The sequence below is a fragment of the Anticarsia gemmatalis genome, chromosome 13, assembly GCF_050436995.1.
Source record: "Anticarsia gemmatalis isolate Benzon Research Colony breed Stoneville strain chromosome 13, ilAntGemm2 primary, whole genome shotgun sequence".
NCBI classification, from domain to species: Eukaryota; Metazoa; Arthropoda; class Insecta; order Lepidoptera; family Erebidae; genus Anticarsia; species Anticarsia gemmatalis.
The window spans coordinates 4,299,665-4,326,508 of NC_134757.1; the positions used below are offsets into that span (position 1 = coordinate 4,299,665).

Here is a 26,844-nt window from a genome sequence, read left to right on the forward strand (position 1 = left end):
TGAATAATTTATATAAATTAGCTATTGACTGGGCGGTGTTTGTAATAACGTTACGCACACTCGTCTAGGCTCTGAACGACTAGACAACGCTTCAGTTTACATATGAACTCGTATTTGCGGGTTGTTTTCTTGGCAAATATCTACGGCTACACGTGCTCAAAGGCCAATTACCGTCGGAAAATTCAAATTCGAACAAGATCCGAACATTCAAAGAAAAGAAAGAAAATAAGTATTTCTACAATCTAGGTAATTAGCAGCTAACTTAACCAAGTGAAGACGACTAGCGGTCAACATTAACATTTTATGAAACGTTTCAAATGCTAAGAACTTGTTATTTATAAATTGCCTTTCAAGTAAAACTAGAAATGGTTTAAAAGTTTTGATTTAAATGCAAATAAGGCGCTTAAACGTTGAAGATTTAGAGGAATGTCATGTCATTTCGTGTCGTCCGACCGTATATATCTGGCTTGTCATTTGTCAATGGCATTGCAGTTGACGTTGCGTTTTCTCTGACATGCAATATTGGAAAACGTTAGGCATCAATACGATTGTAGCGCTGTGAAAAATGCTGCTTCGATATGTCATTGCAAAGCGTCACTGACATTAATGTGGATTTGAAACGTACATTTAGGTACTGAGAAAGCCTTTTGATAGTGTGGCGTACAATATTTTAAATTGGTAAGAATGATACAGAAAACACGATGATTTATTTCAAACCAAACGTGATGATTTTATTTTATCGTAATTTATCATGTTGCCCTTTACCATGTGTTCTATCACATACGATCTTAGGATTGTTTAACTGATTATCTAAAACATCGGTCTTTAGTGATACAGTTTTAAGCCCGCCAGAAGCTTCGAGTTTTGAAGAAATGTTAAGACACTAACCAATTCATCGATGGTTTTGTCCCAATATTATCTTTTAGGAATAAAAACATTTTATATAAACTACTCCATTACAGTCTCCGCTCTCACAAGCCTTTGTATTTTTGTCTTATATTTCAAGTATGTCATATTTATATTGCTTTCCTTACATTTGAATAAATTTGTAATTTATTTCAACATTATATTCTTGTTATAAAAAGATCAGACATATTACGTTGATCCCTAAAACTGTTTAGGTCTAACCCTGAGCAGATGATATTTGTTCCAAACATTTAGGGACCTTCTCATACTCGTAAGTATTATCCTCACAAATCTTTTTTATAGCTTTGAAATGAGCATCTGTTGCCGTTCCGACATTAAGCTCCCGTAAGATCGTGTCGTCTTTATATGTTTCATATAACATATTCGTCTCAATTTACGTCGTTATTAAATTATAAGTATATGAATGGAAACATTACATCATTTTGTTTTCACTATCCGAAGGGCAGGCTTACTATGAAGTGGTAACCGCGCTTTGCGTAGTCAAACATAATCAATTTGGTAATAATCTACATGACGAGCTGGCTACAAATAGGGTCCTGCAAACTGAGTCATATTTCCCTAAAATTTTCTCTTTTTATTTTCAGATCAACCAAATTGAGATGCTATGGAACGCGGCGGCAGCAGTGAGGTGACGAAACCAAGAAGAATGGAGCACCACACGTTCGTCGGGCCGGCATGGAACGGCTAGTGGTGTGAGAGAGCGAGACACACATAGCCTTCCGACATGGAGATGAACGGGACGGACACGCGGGCCGACGAGGCGGCGGTGACGCTCGCGCTTAGCGTCGCCGTCACCGTCATCTCCGCCATCGGACTGCTGCTCAACGCCTACATATTATTCATCATAGTTATAACTAAACAGGTAAGCACATCTTCAACTAACTTCTTCTGCTGTAAAGACACCCTTAGTAACGACCCAAAAAAAGAAGGATGCTACATCTAGTTCCCAGGAGCTAAGATTAAAATTTAATCAATTTCCATCTTGATGTGACCAGCTTGTAGGTTCTAGTCAGTCAGACAGCAATAAAATATAGGCACTCGAGTAATAAAACCTACTTTATTGTTTTCAGTATGTTTGTTTATTTTGATGCTGTCCTTGAGAAGCAAATGTAAAGAGCACTTCAATCATCAACAATAAAAAACTTTCAATAAAATAGATAGGCCAGGCATTTCCACATTACATAGATAAAATTGGGCTGCTTATTATTTACGTGTTACGACCATATTAAGGCAATCATTAATGTTCCCTACATGAATTTTATATCACTCTTGAGTACCAAGTCCATGAAATATTTATATTGAACAGGTCTAATTAAGGCCGAATTATATTCTAAGGCTGTTTAGAAATAGTAATGACGCATTCTGAATGTGATACAGATATGACGTCACAATACACTATTCATATCTTGGTGTATTCATCAGTTGTTTGGACAAACAGGCAGGTTGTATCTGCTTGACGACAGGCATTTCGCTCTCCATATTATTATTAATTTGAACAAAAGGCAGTTTAGCGTTACTTTCAGAATTGGCTTTTAATAACAGTTTTCAGGGTTGATTACTGTTGTATCTCTCTCCCCAATAAACACCGACACTAAACTTGTTGTATCGTACTTTTCCTGACTTTTTCTTCCACATTTGATACATACGATATATGTGCATCTAAGTCCTGAATATGATTTATAGCAGAGCGTCGCCGAGTTAAAGAGATATATTCCCGCGGTTACACGATACCGTGCTCTTCGTTACCCCCAACTAGTATTAAATGTCAGTGCGCGCTCTCTGCGAAGGGTGAAATATTGGGATGCATTTTTAACGAGTGCCGTGCGCTATTCCGTTTTGAAAGCTGCATGAAATACATATGTATGTACGTTTGCGTAGTGTTTCAGTTATTTGCTTCCATTTGTTACCTGGACCACTATTAGCTATTGCTCTTGTTATTTACGATGCTCAATTCGGCATAGAAATGGTTTTATTTAGTGTCCTTCTGAAATTGTATCCATTGTGTATAAGAACCTACATGATAAAATTTACCAATCTTATTTAAGCCTAACGGTTGTCCCTATTAGGTAGAGTATATATACCTATGTATTTGTCAATAAAAATAGTATATAGAATAATTTCAAACCTATGCTATATCATATGTATATTTTGTTCAAGTAAAATCCGGGACCAAAAATAATGAGTCTAGACTCTAGATGATCAAAATAGAAGTGTATTACATTTTGGTCTAGACTGAAGTTAAATAATTATAAACTACATAAACTTACATCACAAACTTGTCAGTTTATTCACTGTTGATATTATACTAATGTTTGGACAAAGTTGGCCGAGTATTGCCGTGTAACCCGCCACGCTGGCTGTAAACACAAGGGTCCCAACATTCACAAGTTTCGGATATCCGACATGTTTCCCTTGCTACTTGTTTTGCTTAATATGTATCCAGTTTCACCTTGTTGTGTTGCTAATTATTAATAATATAATTATTTTAGTTAGCGTGCACGTAGTCAGTTTGTGCTGTAATCGATATGAACGTCTAAAATTATAGTCGACAATGACATGTTGATTGCCTTGACAGATAACATGTCATGTCATTTCATATTTGAATTAAGAATAGTGACATACAATTTTGAAATAGTATCCTTGTCTATGAATAATCTATTTTTTTAAATTGTTTAGTAGTAAATTAAATTCAAACCTGTTTTCTACATCCTTTCCTTACAATTAAAAGTCTACCTTAAATACCTTGTGAAAATAAAAACATCTTATTCAGAAAGTTTGAATAAAACAGCTTAAATGCGAATACAATTTGAACAAACTTAAATGTTTTTGAGGTTATTTGCTTTCACAGATTGTAAGCAATTATTGTCGAGCGTCCTTACTCGAAGTTCGAGTACTTTAGATTGGATATTTGAAAATGATTCGTTAGTTAGAAGCGTGACTGAATTACGAAGAATAAAATATCAGTTTTTCAAAGGCTTTCATACGATAAAACTCTTTAATAAGAATAGTTAGTGAAATTAGCTTTCTTTGAAAAGGTTTGTGTAGCCGTACGTGTCAAACAAATAATCTTTCAGAAGTTTTCGAAAGGATTTTGTATTCGTCAAAGGTACAGTAGCATAATAATATTGCGAATTCGGACATTTATTTCGGTTGATAATTTCGCACCAAACTGCTCACTGTGGGAATAAATGACAAACTTTTACAATTTACGGTGTTAAAGTTGGCATTCACGGATATTGAATATCTGTTACGTATACGGTAAGTAGTTTTCACGTCGAAAATGCATAGTACTCGTGGGAGTGAAACTCAAACTGTATGCGCTCGGAGTTGTGTGCAAAAGTTACAAAATGTTCAACCTATATAACTTTGCGTCCACCACTCATTCTGAAATTCAGATTCGACAAATAATTTTGAGCGGTCAACCTGGAACGAAAATTATTGTTACTAAATAATCTTTATCTTAAAACTATTAAACTTACATATTATATTTTTTTATTACGTCAGTCGGAATAGTACTTTTTAATCTTCGAATACTATGGCGATGTTTTACATTTCCCGCCCGCGGTGAACCAAAGAGAATAGAACACACCAGGGAACCGTTTGAAAGCAGAACAGAGACCGCAACATTCATTTTATTCGTTTTATCTCATACGACTTTGTGAGCCAAGAGCCAATCTGTGTAAGTTTTAATTAATTTCTTAGAATTAATTAAACTGTGTACTTAAGCGCAAACAGCTTGAGCTCAGTCTGATAAATGTGGTAATGCCTTTGGATGAGCTTTGTTCTGCTAACTTGGGAAACTAGAGAATAATTTATAATGGACGTGCGATGATACAGTCTTATCCTTTTAATTATGTCAATACTGTAAGCGTTTGTTTAAACTCTTACGGATCATAATAATCCAAACATTACATTTCGTCTAGGTAGCCATGTATCTGATAAAAAAAAACTTGTTTTTATTTTATGTATGGCTGAAATAATAATTCCTTATTAACTCTTTGTGTGTAACATTTTTGTATTCCGTATTTATTGAGAGCCGGGTGTATGTTTTATTTACAAGCTCTCTTTAATCATTATTCTTTTGGTAATTATATTGTCTTATTTACAGCCAAAGGTTTTAATATAATAAAATATTTATGCGACTGGCTGCTATTGAAGAAAAAATATTGAAAGAAGCCTTTAAATAAAGAAAAAGTTACAGAGGAAAAAACTTTAATGGCGTCTTAAATTTTTTTTGACATCATGTGGCCAGTGGCGTTTGGCAGTTTAACTTTTCATTTAAAAGAAAAACTCTTTTGTGCACCCTTCTTGTATCAAGGAAATTATTTATATTTGAATGTATTTCACTCTAATTTGTTTGATAAGAGGCTATAATAAATATTGTTTCAGAGATGCTTCTGTAATAAATGGTGATAAACAGAGCTTAAGTTATCACAAGTCAGCTTTACGAAGCGTAATCTTGTTAATTGCCACATTTAATAAATGAAGATTGTTTTAATGTAATTAACTCAGCTATTTTTATAAGACAAGCCTTCTACGCAAAGAAAATATTTATTTTGGTAACTATTTTTTCCGGTTTGTTTAAGTTTGTGGGAAGATAGCCTTCATCGTAATAGTATTGTTTCATGAACATCATTTCAAATTAACAATTTTCTAATTTATTTGTAAAATTTCTAAGTTTTGTACACAATAATCGCCCACACAGTTTAAGACCGTAATAGACTGTGGGAGTTAAAAAGTAATAGAAACTTTCTCAACTTTAAATACAAAACAGGAAAATCAGAAATCGTTTCCTTTTATTTTGTTAGCTGTAGTCTATAAAAAGTTTTAAAGTTTCTATTTATTAAAAGTAACAAGGATAATATTAAAAGATAAATCGAGTTTTGATTCAATCGTTGCTTTTAAAAAGAAAACATAAGAAACTACGTATTCAACGGTTTCGTCTTTTTGCTGTAATAACGTTAGATGTACTGTCGCAAACTTTGGGCTACAGTCTAGACTATTCCTTAACTTTCTAGATATTTAGTTTGAATCTATCAGTTTAAGAACATGTTTTAAAACTCATGAATAAGTGTCAGATAACCTATCAGCTAAATAAAGTGACAGCAAATGCAAAAAATAACTGTCAAAATTCCTGCCGAAAAACTATTTATAATACTCTGTAAGAGATGGTGAAACTGTAATTTAGTCTAGATTTTTCTCGTTTTTATTCCTAGAAATATCTCGAGTACTTACCCTACATTTAACTCATATACCGTGTTCATCGTGCACTGGTTAACAAAAACATATATTCTTAAGCACACCGCGCCTAATTAGGGTTTAATTAAAATATACTCGAGTTTTCATTACATACGGATACAAGTTTTAATTAACTCGCCAAATGTACCATCCCTTCAAATCTTGCAGTCTTTTTGAATTTTAATTACCCACTTGCCCGTATTTGGGGTAAATGTCGATTTTAATCAGAAACTTAATGGACGTACATATCTACTCGATTACATAATTCTGTGAAAGATGACTTAGAGTAACCTTTCATGTAAAAGAAAGTAAAAAATATATATTCTATACATACCTTAATAAATATTTTCTTCTATACTTGCCTTTGTACTATGATAATAAACAAATTAAACCTGTTATTGACCCACTGCACTTCCCAAAATGAGGCAGACCACCCTCCCTTAGCCTTGACTCCACCAACTGCGATCGCTGGTCTACTGTGGGTAAGGGACTTAAGGTTTCTACTAGAACTGTTTTAAAGTACACAGTAACGCTAGTATTTCATCAGTATTGTGATTTTCCTTCACTATTACAGCTAGTGGAAAAAAAATACAAGAGAGTTTTTGTCCTGTTATAAAATGAAGAATGTTTAACCAAGTGAATTGTTCTTGTAGTTTTGTTTAAGCAACAATAAACTTAAAGTCGAGCTTGATCCGGGAGTCTTTGAATGCTCGTGTAATTTTACTAGGTCATTTAAAACAACTTAATTTATTTAACGCAAACAAAATTAAAGTTGGTAATAAGTATGTACTAAAGACATGGTTAAAAAGTCCTTTAGCTAACTAGTGTCATCTTAGAGATCTGAATTCAAATAAAATATAAATTCCGTCTTTATTTAAACATATTAGATTTTCTAGCCTTGATTTAAAGAACTAAACTAAAATCATAATTTTGGTAAGTTTATGTCTTCCGTCTCGATAATCAATGGTCCAGTTAAATAGACACAGGTTTCGTTTGTGGTCAGTTGTCAAAAGTTCAAAACCTAGATAAAGGCATTACTTTACATAATTACTACTTGTAATATCAAAACGCTTCGCCTTACATTACCTAATAAAATGACTTAGTTCACATTACCCTTAAAAACTGGTCTACAATTTGTGCGGTCGCTCCGGGGATATAATTTTACAGCCTAATACGTCAAGGCCTTGGTTTTACTGTAACTTCTACAAAAATGTGCTTAAATACACTAAAAATAAACTTTCGTGTGCCTGACATACTTTACACACATTCTGTTATATGTCTTGTGTCATTTTGAAATTATTATAAAACATATTTCAGCCGTTGTTACTACTTATGACCGCGGTGATGCTGAAACGAGATCCTATATCACTAAGAAAAGGTAATTCCATGATTACCCTTACATTATGATATTCTTTAAGATTATTAAGTAAAAAAACATAATTTTGTGACTATACTTTAACTAACACAATAGGTCATGAGAGAGCAATAATAAAGCGAGAGTAAGAAATCGTGACAAGTCTTTTAATTAAAAGAATACCGCTGCAAAGTTAAATTAGTTTGACAAAATACCGAAGCCCCCTCTAGGACGGGACTTTCGGCCCAATTATAATTTATTTTCATACAATTTAATAGGTTTCATTGACTTTTGTTGTACGTAATTGCGGAAGACAAAAATAGTACTAAAATGTTGAAAGCTTTTGTTCGCGGTAGAAGCATTAATAATTAAAACTTATGTGCTTTGAAAATACATCGCTGGACTGTTCGTACATTAGCTAATATCCGTGGCTTTTATTACAGAATAGTTTGAAACATTCTGGTTATATTCGAACACAAATTAAAATTCTTTATCGGGCCGGCAAACTATTTTATGATTAAAACTTTTCTACTTGGGAATAATAAGAGGAAATGAGATAGAAAAATAAAACTGGCTGCAAGAAACACACATTACATATAAAATAAAAAGTACCTAATCAATCTGTTGAATGGTTTATCTTAGCGCAAAACAAGGTGTTGCGTGCTAGATTGATTGCATTGTTCGCAATTTAATTTATTAAGAGAGAATAATGAGAACATTTATTAAGACTATTACTAAACTCAATCACTTTCATCCATCTTCTTACTTTATTTTAAATAAAGGAAGTTTGTATAAGAGTGACCACTTAGAGGCATTACAAGTAAGTGTTTTTTAAACTGCCAGACACTAAATCAAATATCATGAAAGGAACTATTTCAACAAAAGAAAAACACAATCAATGAAAAATAAACAAACAGAACAATCGAACGGTAACTAAACTACTCGGAACTTGTTCTAGAGTCGATTACTGGCCGGAGTCCGTATTTTTCGGCGGCACAAGGTCGCGTCTTTCAATTACTTTGATTGAAAGTAATAGGTAAACACCTCCGTGCTCGGTTCAACGGTAGATTTATTATGGAAGTTGGTATACAGTTTCGGGTCACGTTCGTCAGCCAATTCGTAACGTTGTCGGCTTCGTTCAGGTAACGCTTCAGTACAGCAATAATGTAAGTTTTTAATTGAACTTTCCCATGTGTACGTTTGAAGCGATGATTCCTTCCAGGCCAGTCAACAATGTTTCATTAACGAAATTCTCACGAACAAGTTTCCTTTTGTTCTAATTGTGTTCTCAAAAAGAACTAAATTAACCGTCTGAAATGTATCCATGAAAAATTTCCTTTAGTTGCCTAGAGCCAAATAAATAGCCCCGTATCAAATGTACAGCCTGAGACTAAGGAAAATACGGAAAACAATATTTTGAGTTACTTCAGGAAACTAGAAATACAGAAAATCTATTATATTGTAGCTTATTGATTAATTACTTATGTAGTGGGTATTCATAATTAACAATTAGGCTGCAGAACCATTAAATAGATTTTCCATCGCGTTTAGCTCCTATTTGCTTACAAACGTTCCTTACTGTTAGTTTATGAAATGATTGCACGTAACTCTATCAAGCGTTTATTAATTCACTCACAGTTTACGGCTGGTACAAGATAATTCTTCAGTAGGAATAGTTGAAGCATCGGCGGCGTGTTCGCAGTTCGTTTGTTGCATAGTTGATGTAGTTGTTAAAGGTTCTCGGACGGATTATCTGTAGGCGGTTTTACGCTCCAGTTCCCCGCCCACCGCCAGCCGCTGCGGAGGCTTCTTTACAAAGCCGCTTTGCTTCTTAGCAAAACAAACAATAAAGCTTTTACTGCAAGTGTACACACTCATTTGATATCAACTAAGGACGTAATAACAGGCATTATATATTCAACAGTAATCATAATATCTCTCAACTCCGGCGGTTAGAAGGTCGTTACCCAAATCATAATCCCACAATGAGATCCCCAAGGGCTATACCATTCAAATACTAAAAATAGTAGTCACGTTCCTAATTCCCTTTTATCTGTGATATATAAATACCATCTCATAAAATTTTCATCACGTTTCTAAGATAAAAATTCAATAAAACTATTAAAACTTCATCCGAGGAATTGAAAGAAATGTGGCGCGTCTCTAGATTTAATAAAATATTCGCAACTTCTTTAAATAGTTAAAGATTTGAGAAGTCTGCCAAAATTGTACGAAGATACGTACTTTTAAAATGTGAGATTTTTTTAGTGCTCTTATTATATTGTAGACCATTTGGGTTTTTTGTCTGTAAATCTAGTTCGGCGGCAACCTTGACCCGAAAAGGGATGATCCTTTGCCAAAAAGGATGGCGTATTAGCCGAGGATTAACATTTCATGGTCTCGGGGAGACAATCAACATAATTTGAAAGTGAAGAATGTAGGAGAATGAATGATAAGATGTGGTCGTGTCGTATCTCGGTCATCTCGGCACTCGTGCTACCTGCGGCGGGATCTAGCCACTTGCCTTCACTCGGCCATGCCACCACTCACGCCGCGCCTTCTTACTGCGCCACTAAATAACATTGTATGGGTTCTGTCGACACTTTCTCTCGTTATACGAGTCAAACTTCAAGCTAGACTCTTCAGAAATCTTGATGTGACTTTGTCCTTCGCTGCCTTGAAGTGCCTTGTTAGGTGTTCAAAATCTTTCTTTTTACACTTTATACAAGACTACACGTATAGTTTGTGATTCTTTCTTTGAGGCATGTCTCTTGATATTTTAAACACTTTACTTTTACTAGTAAATTTTCCTAAATAATGTCAAATGGTTATTTTCTTCCGTTTAAGGAACGCTAATAGCTTTTCGTCCTCAACTTTGTACATATCTACATAACAATGTAGCACTTAGTACTTACGGACTTGTAAAAGTTTTAAGTGGTCCATTGCAGCATCCTCCATTGAAACAGTGATAAGTACTGGTACTTTGTGTGAGGAGGGAGGAGGGAATGTTGCTGTTTGATGTATTTTATAGAGTGTGTGACAATGAGGACGTGTGGAGTGGCGAGTAATCAAGGTAATGAAGATTGAAAAGTGATATCCACTATAAAATGCAGTAATGTATTCTTGGCCTGTTATATAAATTGTAGTTTAGTTTGGATACTTTTATAAAGTATCTATTGAATAAAGGATAGATATGCCATATCAAGCACATAATAATGCAAATCCTTTGCAAATTTAAATGATAATCCTTAAATGTACTCGAACTGTTCGAATATTTTACACTTTTAGTTAATTAACTGTTGGATAAACTTTATCATTTTTACAATATCCTCTCAAATGTAATCCTACATTTTTTTTCTTTATCATTTAAAAAAATGTCCTTGAAGCATTTGATGACGGTCAAGAGATTTTGATTTCCTGGAATTTGTACACAAACATAAAAAGTCTCCCGAGTACTTCGAATAATCCAGTCAGAATGACAGGATTACCTTTTGACTCTTAAACCAAGGTGTAAGCAAATTTTACGCTTCAAAGGAAACGATTCAAAATCTATAACCGAATTACCCGAGAAATGATGCCGCTACTGAGAAGGGCAACTTCCGTGGATTCAATAATTTCCTAGTATTTTGTAGGTACTTTTTGATTAAGTAAAAATCAAATTTACATGGATAATTTGAGCTGCTTTTAAGATATTGGACTTTTTTAGCATAAGAATCATTTTGGTAAAGTCAAATCTGGATGTAATACACCATATTTATGCTTTTATTACACAAAAAATGTAGACCCAAAAGCGCTAGAAGACAGTGACTGATTTCGACGCTAAGAGTATTGCCCTAACTTGAAAATATTTGCGAAAATATGCTTAATCTGAAGAGACAGCTTTTCCTCAACGCTTACTGTCCGTAAGATCTCAGTATTGATATAAAACCAGCGTTAGATAGAAGTAGGCGTGCCGTAGACGTAGGTCGTCTGTCGTCGGGGAGATAAGCCCAGCCACCATAGACCGGTAATTGCTGCCGTTTGCCGCCGTTCCACTCTCACCTTTATGTTGTTTTTGCTTAGTTTCCAACTTCCTACTTACTTATATTTATTTTCTTAGCCATTTCCAAGTAAGTACTTTACTTATACTGCCGTAAATGATTTTGCAGTGATTTATGTTTTAGAAGTCGTTCAACCAAAACGGAGCCTTCAAAATGAAATAATGACGATATTTAAAGTCTGCCTTAAAGTTAAAATAGAAATCTCATTATTTGCTCATTTCAAGCGCTTGAAAATGTTCTATTCGCCTTTAAATATTCCAAATATAAACGGTTGAAGCCGACCGAATTATACATAATGCCATCATCGCGCTCTGATGGCGATAATAATTACAATCCCTTTTTCGCAACATTAATGTTCCTTGAATTCGCAAATTCTCGGAGAGTGGAGGTTTCACGCTTGGCCGCTTCGTAACTTAAGGACATAAAGATATTTCCTCGCCATATCTTCCACGGCACTGTCAAGGGTTTCTCAAATAAGATTTTCTTGGATACAGGTTTATGAGCCATAATTTATTGCCTTCCTAAATCGTATCGTAGGGGATCCTTATTTTCATTTATCTTTTTAACCTTATGGATACTCTTACGTACCTGTTAATATGTCTAATAAAGCCAAAAGTTAAATAAAATCAAGAACCGATTGTTTACCATTAGAAGTCCGGCATTGAGTCGACCTCCATAATAATGACACTTTATTCCCGCAAACGCATAAAGTTGACGAGTCGCCATGAACACAGACAAAGCTTATCTAAACTTTGCGGATTAAGTAAAGTATTATTAGTTCTTCCTTAAGGATTTTTACTGAGAATTGGCGATGGGGCTCGTCGCTTGGCCAACGCTGTTATTAAATTTAAGCAGACAATCGATACAATAGTAAATAATGCTGTATTTTTGACATAAGCGACAGCTAGACTGCCTCCGTGGCGCAGTGGTTTAGGTCGCCAAGCCGATACCACTGTGTCGGGAGGTCGTGGGTTCGATTCCCACACGGAGCAATTATTTGTGCGATCCACAAATAATTGTTTCGGGTCTGGTTGTGCTTTGTGTCCGTTGTTTGTGTTTGTAAAAAGTCCCCGCGACACAAGAGCAATTCTTAGTGCGGGAGTTGTCTTTTTAAAAAATCAAAAACAAAAAAGCTAAAACTTTCATTTCCAGCACCGATCACATATACACGGATGACCCTCTTCTAACAATTTGGCAAAAATGCGGAACTTATAATTCGTGAAAGAATCGATACTCTCTTATCTGCTATTTCTTTTCTCACGATATTTTTTTTAACCTACAGCTTGTTATTAAACTCATGCATGGCACTAGATCATAACTGTCATTTGTGTTCACAAAGCAGGAGTTCGCAAACGTATCATTTCAATTCGCTGTTATAATTGAAGCTCGCTCGTTCTCAAACAGACACGTTTGTGTTTCATCAATAGCGCATGGCCCTCTCAAATATGCTATTAATGCACAAAGGGTAATACACTGTATGCAGTATATGAACTCCTATTCTCCGGGAACAAGAGTGGTTATGTAAGTAAACAATTGCAGTTTATTCAGAGATTTTCTAGTTTTAACAACAGAGTTAAGAAAGGGGGATCTCAGTTTGACTTGTATGTATTTAACGCAATTGTCGGACTGAGCTTTAAAGCAGTTTTCATAAAGAATTGTTGTTATATCATTTACGTTTGACTGCAACTAAAACCAGTATAATCACCTCTGTGTTATGTACGGAGCATTGTTCTAAAATTCCAAGAATGCATTTTGAAACGACCAACAGGGTGTATCCTGTATATATCCTCATAGATAAACACTCGAAAGTGCGCAAACAAAGCGGTAATTGCAACGTTGTTAAAACTAGAATCCGTTGCTCAGAATTCAAAACTTAAACTTGAAGGGATCAGTTCGCCGCTCGGTAGCAACTTCGCTGCCTATTTCCAATTTAGCCGACGTTGTAACATAGTTTTATGAGTATGTTAGTGATAAACCTGCGCATCTGGAGTTAGTGGATCGTCTAGTTTATATTAAACTCATTGCTTTTGGTTTACTGCGCGTCTTGATCTACTATCATGTGTTAGTTGAAGATACTCAAGAGTATATACGTCTTGAAAGTATTTCTAAGTACAGGTATCTTTAAAGATAGTGCATGTTGTAGTTTGAAGCAATTATGAACGTATTCTTTAATACAAACATCCATGAAATCACGCCTTTTTCCATGCGGGTACGCAGGGAACAACCTAAGATCGGCAGTTGTTAAGATTCCTGCTTCTTTCGTTTTCCATTTTTTATATCACAACCAGACATCTTGTGATACAAGACATTAGTATTATTCTATAAAAATACCTTTATGCTATAGTAGGGCCGCTGAGTTATTACCGATTTGACACATGACAAATTGACAATACTAGTGAAGTGACTGAACATGTAACCCTAATATCATTTTGGAACAGTTTGTTTTTAAATATTCTAGTATAGGGTGTAATTAAATAAAATCAAAACCAATAACAGTTAAAGACACAAGTTCTTCATTAGGTGGAGTATCCTTGATGAAATAAAATAAATATCCATATTCCTTATTCCTATATTCCATCAATATTCCTTGAAATAAAAATCATACCTATTCCAATGAATTCGGACCGAATATTATTAAGCACATCACTATGAAAACTAGACGCACGAATCCGCACGATGTAACTTTATACAAGCGCGCCAAACAACAAAAAAATAATGTTTTCATATTATTTACAAACTATTTTAAGTTTTGAAACAGTGTTTATTGGAAAACTAATTAATTCTGATATTTTGACATAAAGTTTTATATTAAAGAGGTATTCTAAATCATTCGGCAAATGTGTCGCTCGTGCAAGGTTATATCAATTAATTTAAAGAATAATCTGTCAAATCGGTAATTACTCAGCGGCCGTACTTTAAAGCATTCAACCTTAAAGTTTAGGTTTTTTAGAGTTAGATAAAATGAAATAAAGGGAATATAGATATTCTTAATTTTAATGGACACCACATGAACATAACAAAACACTCATTTGATACACTACATAACAAACATTAAAATAACATAGGACACATGTTTCACGCGGATTTCGACAAAAATTTTGCAAACACAGAAAGCGTCGGGATATCCTTTCTTTTAGGTTTATTATTTAATATTGGCTCTTCTGTACTCGGTTTATCGTGATTATTGCCTGCCAATTTACATAGAAGGACACTACATTTTGTCGGAGCGATATCGATAAAGTTTTCTATGAGGACAACATTTGAAGTGGGACTAGGTTGATAATAATTATCCATAGCATCAATAAATAAATTCTGTATAGATTCTAGCTTCAATATTAAAGGACCAAACATATTATTTGTTGTTGGTTTTTCAGTTATTTCTAGACTTTCAGGTATTTCAATCATTTCAGTCGTTGTTGTTCTTTCCGTTATTTCAGTTGTTTCAGTTTTAGGATCAAGATAAGCTAACGTTTCTCCTTCATGTTCTTTGTGTTCGGTCATCTTCATTGTGACTAGTTCAATAGATAAAGTATTACGTTTCTTAGATAGCCTCCTTACTGCTGTACTGACTTTTTTACTATCATCGAATTTGACCGTGTAAATAAACGGAATAAATGTTTTCTTTGATTTCCTAGATGCTTTCAACGTTGTGTGTTCTTCATCAGAATCCATAGAATCAGGATGAAGTTTCTTTAACACTTCTTTCATCTTATTCCTTTCTATTGTTTTAATATTTATTTTCAAAGGTACATCATTGATGTCTTCATCATTCGTCTCGATGCTTCTACGTTTTCGGACAGGAAGTCCTTTTACTTCATAATCGTAATCGTCATCGGACTTCGGCTTGTATTTTCTAAAAAAATTATAAATATAGATATTTTATTTTGTTTTTATTCTACTTTGCCAATCTTGTTGGTAATAAATGAATAGGTAAGTGTAATAATTTAAAAAAATATAAAAATATGTCTTAATAGAAATGACTTACGTTGGTGCTGCAAATGTATTCAATCCCAATCTATCCCTAAAAGATTCCACGCTCTCCTTAGTAGCTGGACGCTCCTCAGTGGGCTCTGTGGACGCCGTGCTGAAGAGAGTAAGGGGCACGCGTGGGGTCAGGAACAAGACGTCTCCATCAGGTGACATGGCGGTAGGAGTCGGCCTCAGCGGTCCTCGTAGTGTCATCGGCGAAGGAAATGTTATCTTTTCTCCTGCAAGCCCGAACTCGTCAAACTGACGCTGAAAAGCTTGCGGGTGATGCGGGAATAACCATTGTACAGGAGCATTGATAACATCAGGCACGGCTTTTCTTGCATCACTCATTTCTGGTTTATAGTTTAGCTGATTTTCCATCCTGCGTCTGGAAAGATCGCTGTGGTATGCTTTCTCTGGTTCCATGAAAGGATATGTTGGCTGTTGACAATATAAATACCAATTTATTTATGTACAACTTAATTTATAAACCTTAACTTTGAAATATTTTGCTATTTCAATAATGTAGCTAATATTCTAGTTAATCTAAAGCTTAATGAGACACATTACCACTGGTGAATTGGTAGTCCCGCTTTGAATTTTATTGACCATTGCCCTTCTTGCGTCGATTAGGCTCTGCACCTCCTTGAGTGCTTCTAATGATCCTTCGGGGTGATTCTTTATAGCCTGTAATACATATTTTAACTTTACTATTGCAGACTGTATAGCGCGCTTGATTACAAGCTTAATAATAATGTTTGTCCCGTGTTAATGCCTTCCTTGCATCAGTTCTAACCTAGAACTTGAAGGTATTAATGTGTTACTTCTCCATCCAAGTGTGAAGTATCTTATGCTTAGCAACAAATCAGCATCAGTGTGAATAAGGTGTAAAACAATCATTTTCATACCGCGACCATCTCGTCATCTCCAGTGATAATCGGTGCATGCGTGCTGATGAAAGGCGCTTTAGCTGTAAGTCTCATCAACGAGCCCTCGTATTTGTTCTGATCGCCTGATTCAAACACGGAGTCCTCAAGTCTTCGCCCTGACCGCAACGGAGTGGTGTCCTCCTCCGGTGGTGCTGTTATTACTACAGTTGGAAACGGAAGTACAAAAGTACTTTTAGTATATTGTTTGCGAAATATTATCGATCTAATTTGGACAAAACACAAAATTATTCAAACGTCTTAGAATATTCAAAGAGTAAAAGTAGCATTATTTGCGTGTGGTACCCATTTCGCGTACACACAAATGTTATTATAGTTAAGGTCTAGCTTGATCCTATTAAAAGCGCTCTTGAATAATGACATTGTATAAAAGAACAGTTCCATAAAATGTCGTAAAGTAAAAATGATCACTGATGAGTAAAAAAGTATGTAGTAATTAGTTCATACGGTTGTCTGAAGCGAGATGTCCTTCAAGCTTTCTTCCTGATCGTCGCCAGTCCAAGTCAGCGATCTCATCGTCGAAGATACCACGTCTCATGTACAACGAAACGTTCGTCTCTGTAAAGTAAAATAAATTCAGATAAGCAAAACTTTACAATTATTCGCCAAAAGCAAAATACTACATATTATTGTGACAGACCCAAAAATCATAATGAATTTTAGCTTTAAATTCAGAAAACATCGTAAGACAAGTAAGTTTCTAAACACTTAGATAATTATTTGTAAGTTGAGTTAAATTCAATACTAGCACTGATTGCTTAAGTGAATCTAACGCATTACTTCTAAATCAGACAGTAGCAGACAGTAAATAGCAAATTTGAATAGAACCTTTCAAGTCGATATACTCAGCAAGTGAGTAGTTGTAGCCCAAGGCTATGCCGGCCATGGAGGCGACGATCATCGCGCAGCACACGGCCGAGCTGATGCAGCAGGCCATTGCGAACCCCCATAGTCTAAAACATAAATGACATTAACAAACGTGTCATGACAAACTAGATTTATACAATCCTCGAAAAACTTTAACCCGATTTTACCTTTGGATAGTGTAACATAGCTTATCATATGAAATTTTTTAAGGTGTTTACATACATTTGCTGTCACGTTATGTAGCCGATAGGTTATTGAGCTGTAAAACTGACCTTTAAAGTTCTCTATCATTTAGGCACAATTTATTGCACAGGTTGTTCTAAATATTTGTCTGTGTAAACAAGTTGTTTTGCGTACAAACATCTGTCGCTTTAGTGCATTTTAAATAGTATGAATCCTTTTTTTTTAAATATATTACCTTTGAATGAGATCTACCATCCATCCGCAGCACGTGAATATACAACACATTTTGACGGTCTATTTTCCACTCAATTTTCACTCAAACATTTCGAAAATCTAAAAGAAACAACCAACTGTAATCACGTTATTTTATTGAGAAAGTCCCTAATCAAATGAAAGAATACTGCTATCGCTAGCAGCAGTAGATGTTAAAACAAAAGTCAATTGATATGCGAATCAAATCACCTTTGTTTACCTTTATTTGTCTTGGTGATTCAGAGCCTAATTGAAAGGGCATCATCTTTGAAGATGCGTAATATATTTGTCATGCTAGCTGATCCGCGTGGCTCCGCACAGAAAAAAGTTGCCTAACCCTTATTTGCGTGAAAGAAAATAAGTTACACATTTTCATAATTTTAGAACGATTTCTATATAAAATCTTTGTATAACCTTTGTTGTCCGATAATGCATCTAAATGTGATTGCTTGATTAGAAGCGTATTATCACCATGTGTGACTGGTTTCTGTGACCGAGTATCATTTGCTCTTTCATCTGCGAAACTTGATTTGATTTCCACTACCTTCCTCTGTTCGATGCTACACATCAATCTGAATAAAATAAATTATAATATCAGTATTCAATACGCACACACACAAGTATTTAGTTATTACTAGTATATAAAATAGTTTGGCGATTTTGGACTTCAAAATCGTCCTGTAATCCAAGCCAGTGACTTAAATATGATAATAGTCCCTCCTGTACATTGATTTATTACTTATTCAAAATTAATTGTTGTGTGTTAGGGTTTGATGAGAACATGTCTGACTTACAATTTATGTAGGAAAGAGTCATTTGCCAAACTATGTCGACTCTCCCCTCGCTTCCATTATTTGCTTGTACTGTGCATTACTGTGAATATTATCTTAATTCCTTTACTGTGGAATTTATTAATAACTTCTATGAATTTCATACCATGACCGTTGATGGCTGTCAACCAGAAAATAATGAGCCAGAATTTGACATTTATTTCTGTCACCATACTTTTTTATCCTTTAATTATTATTTGAAATATACCTCCTTACATTCATTTTAGGATCTTTAATTCATCAAAAGTATCGCAAACAAAACAATATGCTCATCGACCCAAATATTGAAGGCTATATAGGCGTCGTACAATCACCGAACGATACTCTTGAGTCTTACTTAACTTATTAAAATAACAGTGACATTCGTCATTGGCACATACACGATCCACATTGGACATTATATAGCTTGAAATGCAGATTATAAAGATGCGATTATAAAGACTCCAAATAACTCTTTAGGACCAATATATTTTAATAGATTTAACAAATAAACCCTAATTAACGTCTTCAGAATACATTTTAAAACCCCCAGAACACTTGGCGACAATGATTAGTATGTAGGTATGTTACAACAGCGTAAGATGTTAAAGTTCTTCCTTCTCCCACTTATTTTATCCCCAAATCCAATTTACAAGAAAATATAAAGAGAAAACATTACTTGAATACGAAATCGTCCACAAATCGATGTGTTTGAACGTACTTTATTGTTTGCATTGTCGAAAAAATAGGTTTGTGTTATGTAAGAGTTGTCAAGACGTAGATGTGTTAATATGTCGACGTCTGTCCAAAATTATTCACAAAGAAGAATATTTTCTAGGTTTTCGTTCAAGAGACAGCTGCTCACTGAATTGCCTATTCATAAAAAGTTGATTGATAGACAGCCATAACCTAGATCTACAGTAAAATATATTTTAGACAAGACTGTGACGTTAGATGTTTAGGTCTTTTTAACATAGACCCGATACGCCGAGCTTACTTTCGCAGAAAATTGCTAACGACTAATATAAATAGTATTGATAGCGAATTTAACATTAATTGAAGCTGACATAATTTGAAACTGATAAATAAAATATAGCTTCACCCTTATGAAAGAAGCTAGTGCTTCTTTCCGTAAAATATGACACTAATATCACTCTTTTTCCCATAGGGGTGAGCAGAACACACACACGACCAAAGAACGGCACTTCGTACGAATACGATACTTACAAACTTCCCTTGCTTCATTCACATCCATACATCTTGTCATAAAATATGAGCTGTGAAGGAAAACACATTTCCACCGCGTGACGCCGCCGCCGTAAGGTACATCTCAGAGCATCTCAGGAAGCTGTTTCTTCTATTGCCACTTGTTGCGGCCGGAATTACCGCTAGAGGTCGCGACCGACGCCCGGATACTCCACCCACGTCATATCCGCCCCACGCGAGCCTTATTTATTCACAATTTATGATTTATGTACTAATAGTTGTTCGTTGCTGAGGGAGTAAGATAAATTTTTCATCGTGAGTGTGACTTGAATGAAAACGAATGAAATCCCTACGTTATACTTTTACAAGACACTGATATGTTTATAAGTAATGTTTATGTCCTATTATAAAACTTAGGATAAATTGCCTCAAAGTATTAAGAACACTACAATGGTGAGCTAAACTCACCTCTTTAGTACTGTTAAGCCCTTCTCCCATTACGATACGCCCGCGCGACTCTAGTCTCGGAGACTAGTCGCCACGAAGTATCTCACATACATTTGTATGGAGACTCTCACATTACGATACTGGTAGTAATGATTTTTAGGCCCTTCTCCCATTACGATACTTGTAGGGTACGATACTCGAGTATAATACTAGTTGGATACATGTTCGCTACCCGATGCTCGCATATTATGCAACTTAAAAGTTACTAAATTCATCATTTGTGCAAACTCGTTTTTTGTAGACTGACGTTATGTCGAGCGACTCCAGTGACGATGAAGCTCTTGCAGTTTTTTTGTTCTCAATTTCTCACAGTTTCTATAGCACCTAGGAGCTGTGAGGAACTGAGGAACTACCTATATTATCAAATGTTAGATTCTGTCAAACTTGAAACGTGGTGGAACTATATAGTTCCGCGAACATGTTTCCTGAACATAGTTCCAATTAGAAAATGAATAATTCCATGTTCAATCCGCTCCCGAACATGAGCGCATGTCTACGCGAGACGCGACGCACAAGCGACCAACACGGCGGGTATCGCGAGACTAGTCGCGAACGCGTAGAATACCAGTATCGTAATGTGAGAGTCTCCATACAAATGTATGTGAGATACTTCGTGGCGACTAGTCTCCGAGACTAGAGTCGCGCGGGCGTATCGTAATGGGAGAAGGGCTTTAGGTTCCTGACGCTTTCAGTTCGGTCAAGATCACGGTTAAAATTAAAAAGTAGACGTAACGTACATAATATGTCTTTCATTTTTCGTGCCGTATTCAGTCGTCGGATTTCAAATGAGAAATATACCTGCCTATAGGTATTCATACGAAAATAATCATCAAATCCTGTGTATAGAAACTGGGTCGTAAGTCGAAAGGCTACATTCTAAAAAGCAAACACGCATGAATGGGAGCCCGTGAATACCTTCGAATAAAATGCAAACATTGGTCGTTTTCCACGTGAAACATATCGTTGCCACAGACCTTTATCACATTTGTTCCGAGTCAATAGGCCGAGTACAATATTCAAATAAAAAATTGTACGTACAAAGCAGTACTTGTGTTCCGACTGTTTTATTGTGTTCTGAATACAACATCTCGGAATGAATACAAGAGCGCGCCTTTAGAAAAGTACGCCGTAAATATTTTATACGTACTCGGTAGGGTTTAGTTGCTGTGAATATGCGGACAGGAAATCGTGAAAAAACTGTGGAAAGTATACTAACCGAATTAATGCTTTGCATATAAGATGTCCTACACTACTTACTTACCTATTAAATCTATTATTTTAGACTCTATTACTTTCATCTTTTTACGAAATCTATTATTTTGAAATATAGAAACGTTTAAATTTGAAAACCTTCAAAAGCATGTAAAATAAAATGGAAACACAAGTACATACGACAGTTATTTTGTGCATGACCAATGAAACATACAGTCAAACATTTCCTCAAATATAAACTAAAACAATAATACGCAGTGCAAAACGTAAGTAAAACATCTAGTAATAATAGCGAATCCAATAACTCAACAAACAAAATAATGAAAAGCGTAGTAAAACAATAAATTTCACCTTATAACATCAAAGTAATTTAACCTTGTCTAAGATTTGGTATATTATTTCAAAAGTTTAACATAAAAGGTAGTTCTTGGATGTATTCGTATTCTTTATAAGGAAGTCTGTAGAAATAGTTACTTGTAAGGAAACTTAGAGGTATAAAATATGAGAACTGAAGCTTTAATGTTCTTTCACTTTGTTCTTGAGCAAGAAGCCGGTTTGTATGCTCGCCGACATGCTCACACAAAGGACATGAGATACATTATGTAGCCAAGTTGAAATGTGAAACTGTGCAAGATGGACGTTATCGTTTAAGTTTAATTCATGAGTGAAATTCACTGACCACCCAAAGGCCAGTCAAAGCTATAAAGGAGTCACTTTCAAAATGCATACGTTCTGTAATAGGTTTTACATACTTTCATCTTTTGTGTTGTTTAACAAAGTGATTCCCCCCAAGTTTATCAGTAGAATTTAATTTGTAAATGTTGAATGTAGCTGCGGTTTGTTACAATTATATGTAACAATGCAAAACCACAGCAAAATTGATTAAAGTATAATTGAAATTGTATTTGCAATATCAATTTATTGATTTAGGCAATTAACTCTGCACAATACACTTCACTAAGCATCTCCAATTTTGTGTTTACTGGATTTCACTTGCAACCCTCTGTGTTTGGTCGAATGTATAATTTGGGAATTCACACATTCTAATCTAAGTTCAATGGATATTATAATAATTGATTTTATTTATTTGTCAGCCAGCATCAGCGTCATCAGTCCTGTTGGTGCACCTGGGCGCGGTGGGTGCGCTCGCGAGCGGTGCGGCGCTCTGCGGCGGCGGCGGCGCGTGTGCTTGCGGCGCGCTGCTGCACGCGCTGCACCCGCTCCAGCTGTGGACCGTCTGCGGCCTGCACGCTGACAGAGCGGCGGCCATCGCTGCACCACTACATTACGCTGCTATCGTATCTGCTAAAAAGGTGATCATAATAGTGTAATGTTGTTATACAAATGGAATAATGATTAAAAGGTGGTTTCGTCATGTTGAACTTTGATATTTGCTCATAGGTGATGATCTGCGTGGCGAGTGGATGGGTGGCGACAGCAGCACTCCTAGCGCCGCTAGCCGCTGCGCAACCACCGCTGTCGTTCAGCGTGGGGCTCGGCGGGTGTGCGCCGGACTGCAGCGCCGGCCCCACCGCGCTCGGCTTCTGCCTCGTGTACGCGTTAGTCACGTTGTTACTGCCAGCTGCACTCGTACTCATGTGCAGCCTCAAGATACTCCGCATAGCTCGATACCACAGACATCGGATAGCAGCTGCCATATACGAAGTGACGTTATCAGCACAGGTCACAGTCACACATCAGAGAAACCCTTTCTCTCCTCCGCCACCACCTCGTCGGCGAGCACTCTCAGCAGTGATTCAGCCCCTAGGTTCATTGGCCATTTTATATTTTCCATACTACTGCGTTTTAATATGGCCGGCGATAGCAGTGCCCCCTCAACCTCTGGCTGCTATATCCGCAGCTTTGTTAGCGGCCGCACCGCCGGTTAATGGTATTCTATACGGTATACGGAGTCGAGCACTCCGCGACTCGCTTCGGAACTATAGAAGGAAACGAATGACTAAAAGTGAGGTGACGCAAGAGATACAGGCGCGGACGCCGAGTGCGTGTGGGTCGCGGCGGCCCTCGCTGTCTGCGGGTTCGGGTTGTATACGACCTCCCACTACGAGGAGATTATCTGACGCTGCAGCGATGGGGTCTCGAGGGTCGGAGCGACCCGCGCAACGTGCGGCGTCCTGCAACATGCTGCAGGATTCGCAGGAGGAAGAAGTGCCACGACCGCGAACGTCAGCCATTCCAATAATACGAGCGCCACCACACGTGGTGCTGGGGCGCGCGCTGGGGCTGGAGGAGATGGGCGGGCGTGACCGGCGGCGGCGCCAGTCCCCGCGCATCACGGTGACGCGCGCCATGTCGGACGAGAGCGAGTCGCCCACGCGGCGCCCGCTGTGCCGGCAGCAGTCGCGCTCCAGCGGCGCGCTGCTGGGCGGCGTGCCGTACTCGCCCGCCATCTCGGAGCACGTGCACCTGGACAGCCACACCGACGAGCAGCTGCTGCTCACCTGGCCGCAGAACAACGTTCACGACAAAAACGACGCTTTATAAAACGGGTATTAAGCTTAGAGTAGTCGCTGATATTGTGTATATGTAAAGACAATAACTATGTGTGCGGTTCGAAGTCGAGTCAGCTTCGGTGTTTTGAGATGTTATTTTTTAATCGCTTCGTACACCCGTGTGCTCGACCTCCCCGGCCGGACGGTGACCAAATATAAAGTTTCCTATAACTATTTACAACTGTATCGTAGGCGTACGATTTCTCCTACAGGGTTCCTCCATATCGTTAGCTTTACCTACTGAAGTATTACTTTAGTGTATCGTAACATAATTTCCGAAAAATTCCATAGGTTTAGTGTGATATGAGATTTTGTTGTCTTGTTATTTTTTTAGAAGATATTTATGTTTAAATTATATTATTTAATGTTTAAAGCAAATAATAAATAGCTGTTTTAACATTTCGTTACATACGTACAAACAAAGCCAAATATATTTTGATAGTCTGCTTAACTTTCAATATAATTGATTGCAGTGGAACGAGCCACTTTCTTTGTATTTATTAGTGAGGCAGCACTCGGCAGCAGTCGAATCAGTCGATACCGCTCGGTGAACCAAGTTCATTGTTGCTGCCAATTGATATTTATGTCACAATATAAACTAATATAAGACATTGATATTATATTTACATAAATTGATATTTAGTATTATTTAGTTGTTAGGTTGAAGCCACGTAATGGCCCATGTCTGAGGGCGAAGGTAGATTAATAGATATGTTCGGCAGATGGCATGCGACGATGTTCAAAGAGCTTGCATGTTATTTGTCGACGCCGCTGTGGCCTAGAGCCGTGGTGTGTCTAACTGAGTGTGCACATAGATCTGTTAAGTACTAGATAGACAAATGCAACGCTTTTACGCATCGCAGCCGTCCAATTCGGTAACTCCTGTGACTTCTGTAGCAAAACATTTACTAATTATTTGGCATTTTCTAATAAAACTACTTATGTTGAACTATTTGTCTAGGCACTATCGTTATTCAGTAGCCACATTGCTTGGTGGGATTCAAGTATGTCTTTATAGGAGCATATTTTAGTCTGCGATATCGTTTATTACATTTTATTTGCGATAATATTGAACATTATTTTATCCAATATTCCTTTCAGCCCGAAGGCACATTCACGTTTATGTAGTAAATGGCAAAACCGGACGAAATATTAAGTTCGTTATTGTACGAACTGAATAATATTCAGACTGTAGATATAGGTGAATTATAGTGTCAGAATTGGTAGTTTCGGTACTTTTGAAACAAAAAAATACGGAACAGTACTGTTCATCAAAATCCCCTTGGTCTAATAAAATTATTTTTCACTACGTTATTGTCATCTTAATCATCTGCAATACATGAATACAGGCTAATATTGATATTGATAATGTTCTAATAAAATAGTTTGGACGGCTTATTACTTAACATACAGTGTTGACCATAAAAAAGAAAAGTACACGCTTATTATAATAGGTATTACACAAGTTACTGATTTTAGTACATAAAGAAACTCGTTTTACTTGGTACGTATAAAACATTCAATTGTTTTTCTAATTGTCTGTGTGACACTAATTTGTTAAATGACCTGTCGTAGCGACTCTATTTACCATGAAAATATATTTTATTGAAAAAGTTTAATGTCGATCTTGTTGTTATGAGAAATGAAACATATTTTAAAATTGTTATTTATAAATCAATCAGTAAATGATGCCAAATAAATGGAACATTATTTTTGCGTAGAAGTATAAAATGTAATAGAAATAAATCTATTTAAAATTTATATTACCTTCTTTCCAAAATTGGTTGCAATTTGACGTTTAAGTTATATCACTACGTAAGTCATTATTAGCAACTTTTCAGGAGAAACAAATTTCAATTTCGTCTTTCAATTCTCTAGCCAATGATATCAAATGTCAAAACTGCAAAGACTCACGTGGTGATAGAACTTAAAAGATGAATTGCAAGAATCTTTTCCCATCTCTTTGATTTCACTCATTTTTGAACAGTGAATCAAATAGTATCTTATAGAAAATTAGCAAGCTTACATTTCAGGCCTATTAATAATGATTTGATCATAAACCACATAGAGCTTGGACACAATATTATTTTATTGTATTTCTAAGTTGTGTGCATCAAAGAAATCTCAGTGCTGTTTTAGACATAATTAATTAATTTAATTAGATAACGGCAGCTATTGTTTTTGCGATGTTTTAAATAGAATTCGTGATGTAGAATAGTATAAAGATGTAAAGATTATTTATAAAACAAAGGATTTAAATGTCGTTGTTCGATGATAAATGTTTAAATAAAATACGAATTGTTATTCTAGTCAATGAGCTGTTGTTTTATGTCTGTGTTAATTTAAATGATGTATTAGTGATTAATTAAATAACACGTGTAAGATGTTTGTGACTTTTATTTTGACTCTATCAAACATAACTCTTTGCTCGTACAGTTATTAAGTGTTACTAAGTTTTGCATATCTTGTCCTTGGTTGCCTCCATAGATAGGAAACTGTGAATCCGTATAGACATTATAGTTTAAACTCTAAAGTTCAGCATGTTTCGGCGATTGGTGTAAGTATTCATCTTTTAAAGAAAATCTTCTTTTTATCTTGGTTTTGTTAATTTAGGGCAGAAATTGCAAACCTAAATTAAGGCTTTCGAGAAGGTTTACTGACGTGTTAAGGGCGATGGAAGCATGACAGTCCTGGCCATCGCGTCCTGGAACTCCTAGGCGGACATAATAAATATTTTATTATGATGTAGCAAAATTGTTCAAGTTGCTTGGAGGCAATTTCTCTATACAATTCATATTCATAAAAAAGAAACATCATTAT

The 26,844-nt window shown here is 36.0% G+C and overlaps 2 protein-coding genes across 2 annotated transcripts in view; one reads left to right on the forward strand and one right to left on the reverse strand.

The window, feature by feature from the left end:
- The window catches only part of LOC142977955 (uncharacterized), a 94,575-nt gene extending 68,179 nt beyond the window's left edge, over positions 1-26,396 (forward strand). Inside the window, exons 2-4 of the mRNA XM_076122106.1 lie at positions 1,512-1,789; positions 22,606-22,824; positions 22,913-26,396. Coding sequence (XP_075978221.1) covers positions 1,652-1,789; positions 22,606-22,824; positions 22,913-24,016 — 1,461 coding nt within the window. The 5' untranslated portion in view covers positions 1,512-1,651 and the 3' untranslated portion in view covers positions 24,017-26,396. The remainder of the gene's footprint in view (positions 1-1,511; positions 1,790-22,605; positions 22,825-22,912) is intronic.
- LOC142977852 (uncharacterized) lies at positions 14,559-18,774 on the reverse strand. Its single transcript, XM_076121959.1, has 9 exons — positions 18,572-18,774; positions 18,192-18,349; positions 17,761-17,858; positions 17,304-17,428; positions 16,923-17,033; positions 16,437-16,618; positions 16,099-16,215; positions 15,545-15,969; positions 14,559-15,412 (listed from the first exon to the last, which is right to left on the reverse strand). Exons 3-9 carry the CDS (start codon positions 17,808-17,810, stop codon positions 14,635-14,637), a joined length of 1,788 nt encoding a protein of 595 aa, XP_075978074.1. The 5' UTR covers positions 17,811-17,858; positions 18,192-18,349; positions 18,572-18,774; the 3' UTR covers positions 14,559-14,634.
- Positions 26,397-26,844: the final 448 nt, after the last annotated feature.